The sequence below is a fragment of the Eurypyga helias genome, unplaced genomic scaffold, assembly GCF_000690775.1.
Source record: "Eurypyga helias isolate BGI_N326 unplaced genomic scaffold, ASM69077v1 scaffold15402, whole genome shotgun sequence".
Classification (NCBI taxonomy): Eukaryota; Metazoa; Chordata; class Aves; order Eurypygiformes; family Eurypygidae; genus Eurypyga; species Eurypyga helias.
Window position 1 is genome coordinate 6,683 of NW_010235440.1, and position 11,864 is coordinate 18,546.

Sequence of the window (11,864 nt, forward strand, 5' to 3'; positions counted from 1 at the left end):
ATATTGGAATTTATATTTGCTGTGTTAAACTGATAATGCGTTATATTTATTAAAATTTTGTGCTTAGAAAAAGTTGATGCTGCTTGAGTTGCAGATCTGAAAATAACTTTACTACCACCTACCAATTCTAGAATTACAGTAACAGCTTATAATTAGTCATTTCTTCCACCCAGCCTTTAAATATTCTTTCTGCATTTGGGCAGCAGGTCTAGCCGTGCCGCTGTGTATGCAGTCACCCCTGCCTTCTGCTGTTGGTTACCTCCTGTCCTTTGAAGGCTCGTACCTGCAGTCAGGTGTTCACTCAACTAAAATTAAACACAGGTGTCATTCTGAAGAATTTGGGTACCAAACTTTTGAAAAGAAAATGGTCTTAAAAGTCAGACATACTAAATATATTGGAAATACATTTTCCAAGATGTCTCTCTTAGCATCTTCCCTTTTCCTGTTCGTAGGGGATGCATAATCCTCCCCTCTGATCACTCCATTCTGTTAGTCAGTGGGAACGCTCCCGTGCAGGATGTAAAGATGCACTGACAGCCTGATGCTGCTAAACTTAGTGTCAGAGGAATATGCCAAGTTCTCTGTTGTGGCTTTGTCATCTCTGGTGTTCATATTCCTCCTGTTCTCCTTCTCCTGCACGGTCACGTGAACGCCGTGTGCTACATGCCAGATTACAGCAGGTTAAGGTGTTGATGTTGCTGGCCTCGGTTTTAATAGAGATACAGAATGTTTTTAATTTAAAAAAAAAAAAAAAATTTATCTTTTTCCAGAGGAATTTTTTATTTATTTCTACTGATCCAAGTGGGGGTTGTGTTTTTTTTGGTAAATGCAATTAATTTCTTATTTACCAAAATACCTAGCTAAAACACAGCGCTTTTTTGTTTTGTTTTGTTTTCCATTTAATTTTCATCAAAGTATGTAGTTTTCAGAGGTTCTAAAATTAAATCAATTCCTTATTTGTATGTCCCAGCAAAACCTCGATCTGTGCTCAGTAACTCCTGTACTCTTCTCGTGCAGTCCAGGATCTGAGAAATGGGAACAGGGTTCCTCCATGTGGGGCAGAATAGCAGCGTTCCTTGGGTACATGTTGGCGAGTGGGAAGAGCTTAGTTTGGGATTGCTGTGCTGGATTCCCACCCTGCTGCCGGAAAGGCGTCCGCTCCTTTACTGGTGGGTTCCGACCCGTCTCGCGTGGCTGCTCAGGGTATTAAGAAGAGCTTAACCCGGCTCCGGTTCACCTCGCTGTGCCAGGCTGTAGCCTGAAGTAGTTCAGAGCAGCTCTTCAGGGGCAGCCATCGCTGCACCGAGGGCAGGAAGCTTAGAGGAGGGTTGGGAGCTACTGCAGCCATCCTTCCCTCGAAGCCCTCGGTGTCCGCGTTAAGTGGAGTCCATTCTTAGTCACGCAAGACTGCTGCCATGTTAATTTTAATGATTTTGTAGCCTAGCACACACGGATTTCCATGTTACGTATGCAGTAAATCTCACCTTCCCTGGAATGTGGCACGCTTTGTGGAATTACTTTGGAGGGCTTCAGTGTGTGCCAGGCGTTGCGCAGGCTCGTGTTGGCCATCTGCACAGGAGCTTGTTTTACCCTCCGAGAGAAGCGTGTTGTCAGAGCGATGCTCAGCTCAGTGGGCTCCATATAATATAGATGGGTATCTGTGTGAGTGTCCTTTTTACCAAAATGGTGTTACTTCAACACTTCTAATAGGCTGAATGTAATGTTTGTTGTGTAAATAACATGAGCGTTTGGAATATATAGACCCCAATCAGTGACTGAGTTACATACGTAGAGAATGAGAAGTCCGTTTCACCTAGTACTGTTTGGGTTTGCTTTCACTGCGCATTTTAATCAGCTGCATATTATACAATAGTCTTCATTATTTTACATGTTTTCAAGTGATAGAGTGGATAAAATCATAACTTCTTTTAGGGTGAAGATGTAGTCAAATTTTGGATGCACACTTCTTTCACTGGGAATATTCTCAGTCATTACTCTTCCTAAGTTCCAGCTACTAAATTTTAGTCACCAGGATCTTAGAGTAGTGAAGCTTTGGGGGACGCTTAGGCTGTAGCAGGCAATTCTGGGTTAATTTTTAACATTTTTTGATAGCTCCTTAATATTTCTCACTGATACATTTTTGCTTTCTAAGTGTAATCGTTGCAGACGTAACCAATTAGCACATTCCTTTTGATGACAAGCTCCCTCTTGTGTTCTTTCTGTAATTCTCGCTGCGTTTCCTGAGTTGCAGTAAAACGAGTACTGAACTGCTGGAATCTCGTAAGCATCTTCGGATGAGCTGTTTTGCAAAGGCTGTTTATGAATACAAACCTTTACTGTGCATGGGGATAATAGTGGAGAAGATCACGCTACTGATTACTCTGACCTTTAAAAAACGTGTTTGAACCTCATTGTTATTCTCTTATCTTTGCAGTGGATGATGTTGGCGAAAAATTGGACCATATAGGAAACACTCCCTTGAAAATCAGTACTGAGGTGACAAATGATGATGTTGCTAAAGATGACGGGTTTGGTTCAGAAGTTATCAAAGTGTACATATTTAAAGCTGAAGCTGAAGATGATGTCGAAATAGGTACCTTTTAAATTCTATGTGTTTTTGCAGTAGTGTGAAGTATTTCAGGGTCTTTTTGCTTGTTGTTCTTAATTCCATGTACTCCACTGACTGGAATGTTTTGTAGAACGTGGCATTTGTGGAGGCTGCCCATATGTGGTAAATATGGGGGGGGTGTTAGTGTCAAGTTCTTTTTTGATTAGCAGCGTTTATTTTCAGGCACCAAGGCCCAAATATAGAAGTGGTTGGGTGTCTGCAGCTGTTTTTCAGCTGCTGCTTTTGTGTGACGTTGCAAGACACTGTCAGCACAGAAAAGCCTCTGGAGTGGATTGCTGTCATTGAACAGTCTTTGGTGACCTAGATGCAGAGAGAGGGGAAGACTGCTGGGGCTTTAGGCATGCAGTCGTTCCCAAACCTAACCAAGAAGCTCGGAATCGCTCTGCAGTTCTCTTGCAAAGGGCAGCTCCAGCGCTTCAGGTGCTTTGCAAGTGGATGTGTAGCTAAGCCGTGTTCTGTTCTGCGTAACTTGTAAAAGCAGGGTCACCTGACGCTTGTTCTCAGAGCTGAAACCTCTGGCTCTTTGCGCTTTACCCTTCGCGTTTAGGTACTGAAACTCTGCCTCACTGGGATGTTCAGGAGCCTCAGAGCCATTCGCAGGGCAAGTCAGCCTCACCCTGGCCTTCCTGGAGTGGAGAAGGGCGGTATCTCCCGTAGACTGGTAGCATTGGCCTGGCTGTGCTGTGGAAATCTCGAACTTCAGACAGAACTGGCTTAGATCAACAAAGCCCCCCAGTTAGTAACAACCCTGGTGCTACTTTTCCAGTAGCATGCACTGCTGCTTCAGGAAACTTTCGGCTTTATCATACCTTTTATTTTTCTTCTCTCAGTGACAGGGAATCTCTTCTGCTCAAATTAATGGCAGAAGAGGATTGTTCCGGGGTGATCAGACTGCCAGCTAGTAGGGCAGTCATCTTTGGTTTTCTGTGTCTCTCTGGATAGGTTCAGAATTAGCTACGACTTTCGTAGGAGTTGCTCAGTGTCTTGCAGCATGCTTTGCAGTGTAGATTTTGGAGCCTGTTCACCAGGTTGCCAGGGTAGCTTCACATGTTTTACTGCCCTGTTTGGGATAGACGGTACCTGATTCGGCTGCAGGTTAGTGAGTATTTCTGTGAGGCCCTGGGATTTTCAGTATTTGAGCCTTAATTCCTTTCAAGTGTGAGAAAGAGGTCGTGAAGACCGTGTGTTTTCTGAGACCACGGGGAAGGATCTAGAGAAGCAGGATCTTAACATCCCTTGTGTTTCATCTGCCAGTTCCTACATGAATTGCCCAGCCCTGTTCTTGAAGTACGGTTTCTCCCTCTGGGGACGAGTTGTCAGTCTTGAGGGTCTGAGGCAGCAGCAGGAAGAATGGGAATCCCTTATGGCTAAAAACTAATTTACAGCAGGGATGTTGTCATGGGCTACTCTCGGTGAATCTGATACAGCCAGGAGGTAGTCCTGTCATATTAACCCCTTCATGACTGGTGAAACTTCCCCTTGGATAGAGCGGGCACTGTGTGTGTGCTGCTCAGTGTTAAGGGATACAGGAAACCACAAAGAACATCCAAGATTCGAGCTTACCCACTAGCAGTAATCTCTTGGTGGTTTTGTACGTGGGGACGGGGTGGAGGGCTGTTCTGAGTGTCAGCCCTTTGCAGTGCAGTCTGGTGCTTGGCTGAATGTCCCGACAAAGCCACTTGGGCAAAAAAGTACACAAAGATGGCAAGGATGTCTGGCAAAGTTTCCCATGTCGTATTCCAAACTGTGGGGAGTGATGAATGAGCATATTGGATTTGGACTCAACCACCCACATGAGCATTTTCCATCAGGACCATTCGTAGTAGCAGACAGCGACTTGGTGTAGCAGGTGTTAGCCTGTTCTGCCATAACCGGCAGCTTCTCTCGCTGTTCCGTGCCCGTGGTGCACAGAAGAGTAAGCACCAGTTTATCTGCCACCTCTCTGACCCCAGCATCAATAGCCAGTTCCAGGTTGGAGCCTGTTCTCGTGCCTCTGTTCAGGTCGGTCAGTGGGCCAGAGCTTGTTTGTCACCCGGAGAGGGACCGTGGGGGCAGTTGTCCTCAGTGCCTCCTTTCCAACTCTTCTCCACTTGTGTAGTTTCTAGGGACTCGGTGCAGCACCCTACATCCCTGCTAGTCTGTCTCTAGATAATGGTCTTGTTGAATTAATTGGCAGTAACAGTTGCGCTCTCACAGTTTGAGCAGTGTGACCCCAGTGTAAGTTACTGCTCCGTCCTGGGTAATGAGCCCGGACGTGCGCGTTAGAATCTCTGTAGGAAAAATTCCTGAAGCATCTGATTTTACAAAGGGAGGAAATAGGATCTGGGGAGAGGAAGAGGGCTGCAAATTAGCTGGTTACCTCTTAAGAGAGAATTCAAAGGCTGGGTTCGGGGCAAGGTAGAATGACGGTCAGGTGCACGTTTGCAGTCGCACCCGAGCGCTCTGCTAGCATGCGTCCAGGGCTCTTGATCCTTCTTGGGAAGTAGTTGTTCAGTCTTGAATGCATCAGGAGACACTGAGAACTTTTTCCTTCTCTGCCTCAAAGTATCAAACTTGCATGATTTTATGACAGACACGGATGTCAAAACATTTAATTGGAGTTTTATGAAATAGCTTTGTTGTAAACAAAAAAAATACCTAAATCTGAAATGAATCTTAACGGTGGCTTTGTTCACATTTACTGATCGTGTTTAACTTCTTGTTAAAGGTGGGACAGAAATTGTCACAGAGAGCGACTTTCACAATGGACATTCTGTAGCTGGAGTAATTGAACAAGGAGGTGTTGGTAGAATGCAGCGAGAAAAAATGGTTTACATGGCTGTTAAGGACTCTTCTCAGGAAGATGAAGATATTAGTAAGCATAATAAGAAACATTTTTGTTTCTCATGCTGTTTTGTACGACAATATAAGCATCATTCTAAAGGACTTTTTTACTGAAGGATTCTTCAGCCTGAAGTAGTAGAAAACTAAGCTCATCTTCCCTAAAAATAAAAAGCAGGCTATAATTATTTTAAAGTGATGTGGATAAATGCGCTTTGTGCATACTGTATGCGATCATTTCATTATTTATATTAAATTTAACATGTCCATGGATGAAGTTAATGAGGTTAGTCAAAATTTCTCACTTTTCTGTTTTCCTACTGTGAACTGCCTTGTTTAATCAGCTTTCTGGCAAAGTGGCAAATAAATGTCATCAGTTACAAGTTTGTAAGTTTGTATGCTTGCGTTTTGTTGGTGTTTGTTTGGGGTTTATAATTATTTATACGTGTTTTCTCTCTTCAAGGAATGTCTGAATAAACAGTGATCCCCACAGGGAAGGGGTGGTTCTAAATGCCAAAGGAAGAAAAGTAATTTATAATGGGTATCAACCAGAGTGAGAGCAAATTAACGAAGGAAAATTTAGGATGAGCAGAATAAAATTAAGAGACTTATTCTTCTCCTTTAATCCAGGCTGTGCTGAAATCGCCGATGAAGTTTATATGGAAGTTATTGTAGGTGAAGAAGAGGCCACGTCACTTCCAGACACGCAGGTGGAAGACTCTGGCGTGAATAAAACTTTTGTCCCTGTTGCTTGGGCTGCTGCTTACGGTAGGAGTCCGTATGCTTCTCTTCTGAAAACCCTTTCCGGTATCTTCTCCCTAATGCAGCTTCCAGAATCTCTGTGCAGATGTGATACTCGCACCTTTCCCTGGGAGTTTGGAAACAGCTCCTTCTGATCTTTTAGCAGTGTCAGTTAGTGGAGTTGATGAACTGACGTGAAAAATTACTGTGGCGTCGTTCGCGACCTTTTACACGTAAGGTCCTTAGGCTGCTGCAGTTCCGCATGGCGGAAGCGATTCCATCTTTAGCGCGTCTTCCCCAGTGCTCACCTGTCAGACAGCTGCAGCTCACGTCAGCACCCGACTGTCTTGTGTATCGTTAATGGATTGCTCTGTGTTGAGGTTCCTGGAGTAGAAAGGAAAGCCGTTAGGAGAGTTTTTCCGCTGTTCCTCAGTCCTGCTCAGATGTACAGAGCGCGTGGGTTTTAATGGTGATTGAAGTGGGCTGTTGAAGATTTTATAAAAACAAGAATAGCCTTTAGTGTTCTACCTTGGCCAGGAGAAAGGTGAAATAACTATAAAAAGGGAACAGTAGGAATAAATGTGTAAACATGTTCCTAATAATTTCAGCTTGCTATATACCTGTTCTAAGCCTGTTGGTCCTTCAGGTTAGAAACAAAACAAACAAAAGGTAATCCGTTCTCTGCAGCCGTGCTTCCAGCAGTAGTAGTATCTAACCAGGATATATTGAGAATTCTGGATACTTTTGTGTTTATTCTTTTCTCACATTTTGGCATGTTAAATGTATACGAAGAGGGTGTTGGGTCATCCATGGCTTATGTTATAATTAGTCAGTTGAAATCAATTGGTATAATATTTCTGAGCAGAGGAGTCGGGCTGACAAAGCAGTTTAGAACCACAGAGCCTTGGCACGTAGCAGTAAACGCTTTCAGTCCAAAATGAGGAGTGTACTCTTAAGGTACTACTTGCAGTGGCTCATACAGATGAGTGCTGAGTGGCTGATGAGGTGTAAGTAGTCTTACCTGCCTAGTTCTACTCCAGCAAGATAAAGTACTTCCATCTCCAGAACCAGTTGCAGATTTCAGATACCCTTGTTTCTGGGTTGGTATCTGAGGTTATTTATGAGGTTAAAAGTGTGCAGAAAGAAGCGTGTTAATTATGAGAGGCAGGAAGGACAGCATGGGAAGCGTGCAAACATGGCTTTAGTGGGTATTAACTGCTCACAAAAATGTGAGCCCATTTGGGCCCATAATGACAAGATCCTGAACTGATTGTGAACCGCACGTCTCAGATCTCGGTTTGGACAGAGTTCAGTTGTTAGTATTAGCTACGTTAGCTTTCTCTCGTTATCAGACTTTCAAAGCCATCTTTAAAAAGAATTTCAATTTATAGTGACTAAAATACCATTTTCTGCAGGAGACGAAAGAAGGCTACCCCGAAGATACGAAGATGGTCAAGCGGCAGGTAAGAACGTGTAACTGCTTGGCGCAGCGTTAAAACTCACTTCCTGTCTTTGAAACATATACATTTATGTGATGTGGCTCCTGAGCAGCCAGAAAGTTATTGATAAAGTATATACGGAAGGACTCCACGGTCTTTCTCTTCTGTTTTGAAATGGAAACAATTGTAGACATGATGTAGGCCTGTGGGGTGGGAGGGGAAGCTGGGAGGATCTGCCTACCAGGTGCTTTGAGGCAGTTTTATAGTCAGAAAGGAGAGAATGCAGTTGTTAAGAAGTAAACCCGAGTTAAATAAGAGGAAACAACCAGCCCACCTCCTAAGAAATGAGTGTCTTGAAGTATGAGAAATCAAGGAGCGTACCTGGAAGTTGATCCTTGTTTAAACAGCTGTATCCCTGGCTTTGGCCAGCAAAGATAGAGTGCTTTGTGCTGGCACTCTTCCCTGTTCATATATGTTGACTGTGGAGGCAGGAGCCATATTTGTAAAAAACCGTAGATGTGCTGCTGTGCAATTCCAGTCATCAGTCCCAAAGCCAGAAGTTGTTTAAGGTTTTTTATGGTGTCTAATTTTTGTTTCTAGGAAATAACTTGGATACACGATTAGAAAACAAAAACGGTAATGCAACACAATACCTGCAGATTTGTGATAGCGTTAGCACTAATAGAGTGCTAAAACAAAAAACCAGGAAAAGGAGGAGAGGAGAGGCCAGGCAATGGCAAACAGGTAAACAGTGTATGGTTATGCGTATTGTCCTGGAGTGGCACTTACTCCTGTACTCTTCCTTGTTTGTTTGTTTTTTTAAAGCTGGTGCAGAATTAAAAGACAGAAATGATGATTTGCGTATTTCCTGTGTCCTTCCCCCCTCCAATTCTGTGCATAGAGAGCGTAACAGTCCCTGCTCTTCCAAGTCAGTACGCTTAGGGCCGCTGCGTTGGTTTGGGTCTCGCGGGCTGAGAGAGTCACGGCGGCTCTGAGCAGCGCACGTGCGGTGTTACTGATCTGTTTGAGCAGTTTTTAAACCAAGACTGCATGAACTGTAGGTGCTGTGGATGGGTTGTTTTTAAACTGCTGAAAAAAAAAGCTGCAAGTGTAAGTGCATGACTCTGAACAGCAGTTGGCTGATTTAAAACAATCAGTAAGTTTGTTTCCTTCATAACTTGTTTTTGTTTGTTTAAAAACAGCTGTTATAATAGGTCCTGATGGACAGCCCTTAACAGTTTACCCTTGTCATATTTGTGGGAAAAAATTTAAATCCAGAGGATTCTTGAAAAGGCATATGAAGAATCATCCAGATCATATGATTAAGAAGAAATACCAGTGCACAGACTGTGACTTTACAACTAACAAAAAAGTAAGTTTCCACAATCATCTGGAAAGCCATAAACTTATAAATAAAGTTGATAAAACCCATGAGTTTACAGAATACACACGAAGATACAGAGAAGCGAGCCCGTTGAGTTCTAATAAACTAATCCTGAGGGACAAGGAGCCTAAGCTACACAAGTGCAAATATTGTGACTATGAAACTGCAGAGCAGGGGCTGCTCAATAGACATCTCCTTGCAGTTCACAGTAAAAACTTCCCTCATGTATGTGTGGAGTGCGGGAAAGGATTCCGGCATCCGTCGGAGCTGAAAAAGCATATGAGGACGCACACTGGGGAAAAGCCATACCAGTGTCAGCACTGTGTCTTCAGGTGTGCTGATCAGTCCAACCTGAAAACTCACATCAAAACCAAACACGGGACCGATTTGCCATTTAAATGTGAGCACTGTCCCCAGGCGTTCGCAGATGAAAAGGAACTGCAGCAGCACACAGAACTCTTTCAAGGGCATAAGACTCACCAGTGCCCACACTGTGACCATAAGAGCACCAATTCAAGTGACCTGAAGCGACACATTATTTCAGTTCACACAAAGGATTTTCCCCACAAATGTGAGGTTTGTGAGAAAGGCTTCCATCGCCCATCTGAGCTCAAAAAGCATAGTGAAACCCATAAAGGTAAAAAGGTACATCAGTGTAGACACTGTGACTTTAAAACGTCAGATCCTTTTGTACTTAGCGGGCACATCCTCTCGGTTCACACCAAGGACCTGCCTTTTAAATGCAAAAGATGTAAAAGAGGATTTAGGCAGCAGAATGAACTTAAGAAGCACATGAAGACCCACAGTGGAAGAAAAGTTTATCAGTGCCAGTATTGTGAATATAGCACTACGGATGCGTCAGGCTTTAAGCGACACGTAATATCAATACACACAAAAGACTATCCACATAGGTGTGAGTATTGCAAAAAGGGATTCCGTAGACCCTCCGAAAAAAATCAGCATATAATGAGGCACCACAAAGAGGCCATAATGTAATGTATGCTCTCAAGAAGGAAGCAATTTAGAAACTGTGATATGCTAATTGGGGACAAAAAAAAAAATCTCATGAACTGTTTCTCCTGGTTTCAAAGCTTGATATTAAATCATAACTTTACATTCTTTGTATTAAAAGTCTTAAAAGTATTAGGGTTGACAGGGGATCTCATAGCCCTACGATTGTTGCTTATCAGAACCTAAAGGCAGTACAGAGTGCATAAGGGGGGGTGAGTTGGCAGGGAGAGGGGCGGGTGCCTTGGGGTGAACAGTACTGCGCGTGGGTAAGCTGTAGCAGGGAGAGGAGGGTGATGGTGTCACCGTTCTGTCCGCAACAGCCTCTGTCTGCAAGATGGAAACAGTGAGATACCGGGTGGGTTATTTACAAACTGTCTGCAGAGGCAAGGAGTCTGACTTCTTGTGCAGCCTGGAAGGGGAGGAGTAGTCAGTCACCCCGTCATAACGTTTCTAAACTGTGCCTGGAAGTTGAATTCCAGAACTGGTCAGTCGGGGGGGGTGGGGGGTCATCCCTTTTTTTTTTTTTTTTTTTTAAACATTTCATTGGGAAACTTTTTTGTTTCCTGTGTTAGTCTAGGTCCAACCAGTGGGTTTTTTTTAATGGTTTTCAAAGCTGCTAACCTATTTTATTGCAGGATATGGTGTTTGAACTATAGCGTTATGATTCAGAGGTGGTGTTCTGGTGCTAGGGTTCAAGGTGTGTATGTATATAATTTCCCTTTTTTATCTGAAACTGCAGGTGAATGTTGTTCAGTATGGCACATATGACAATTAACTCTCAATTTGACTTTCTTTTCAACGATGAAATCGATGCAGCTCATAGTGTTGTGAGTCAACACTTTTTTTTCCCTCGCTACCTTAAAATCTTCTCTAAAGAGAGTATTAAAAACAGAGTTGGAAGACGTAGGTATTTTTTAATTAAAACTCAGAGGACTTAGAGGTTCTTTAGAGCAGTGCTCTTAACAGGTATGACTGTGGCTGTCCTACCTCCTGATACGAAATTTTCAGTGTAGGCGTCAAATTGCACCTTTTTAACCAATTCTTTAAAAGAAATCCATACCGTACTTCAAACGTGCGTTCTCCACCTGTAAGAAAGTATATACGCAGTATTTAACCAGAGAAATAGGCCGCCGCTCGAGGCTGGAGGTGGATCTTCAGTTTACAGTGTGTGCGTTTAAATAGGCATCCCTTTAAACAGAGCTTTGCGTTAGCATGCTGCAGCTCAAACGGCGCTTAATATAACGGCTGGTCTAGGGCTACTTAATGAAAAACCTGTTCCTAAATGTTACGCATATGATGTGTATTTCTTCCTTTTTCAGTTGCTTCACGTCTGCACACAGCTGTTCACATGATAAATTGTAACTTCATGCTATATTGTGGCTTTGTGTTTCAGATAATGTCCATATTTTGGTTTTTGCACCAGATGAGAATCAGTTCCTTGAGAATAAATTTTTTTTATATTTCTGGACTTCAGAAAGTTAAATTTGGGAAATCTCTTAGAAAAATACGTGTTTTATGTGGCTGTAAAAAATGATGTACACGCTGTAAAATAAGATTGTCACTGTTATGTGGGATTATTATTTCTAAATGTGTTACTCATCGTAACGGGCATACAATAAAACGCATCTCTTGCACTCCAAGTTCTTTGGAGTTTGCTGTTCATTTATGGTGTTTAGGAAAGTATCATTCTGTGTGCATTTGCCTAATGTTTTTAATAACACTGTTCAGTGATTAATATGTAATAACATTTCAGGTGGAGAGGTCCCTTGAGGTTCTGTTACCAGCTGGTGGAGGGGAGAGCTGTGGGCTGTTACCTGACTAACCCGTTAACGTTGCAGGT

At 43.0% G+C, this 11,864-nt stretch overlaps 1 protein-coding gene across 2 annotated transcripts in view; it reads left to right on the forward strand.

Moving 5' to 3' along the window:
• The window catches only part of ZNF711 (zinc finger protein 711), a 16,397-nt gene extending 6,336 nt beyond the window's left edge, over window positions 1-10,061 (forward strand). The window contains exons 3-8 of one of the 2 annotated variants that reach the window (XM_010146752.1): window positions 2,435-2,593; window positions 5,337-5,483; window positions 6,080-6,217; window positions 7,606-7,653; window positions 8,230-8,373; window positions 8,832-10,061. In XM_010146752.1, the coding sequence (XP_010145054.1) occupies window positions 2,435-2,593; window positions 5,337-5,483; window positions 6,080-6,217; window positions 7,606-7,653; window positions 8,230-8,373; window positions 8,832-10,009 (1,814 nt within the window). In that variant the 3' untranslated portion in view covers window positions 10,010-10,061. The remainder of the gene's footprint in view (window positions 1-2,434; window positions 2,594-5,336; window positions 5,484-6,079; window positions 6,218-7,605; window positions 7,654-8,229; window positions 8,374-8,831) is intronic. The other variant, XM_010146753.1, reaches the window with a different exon arrangement.
• Window positions 10,062-11,864: the final 1,803 nt, after the last annotated feature.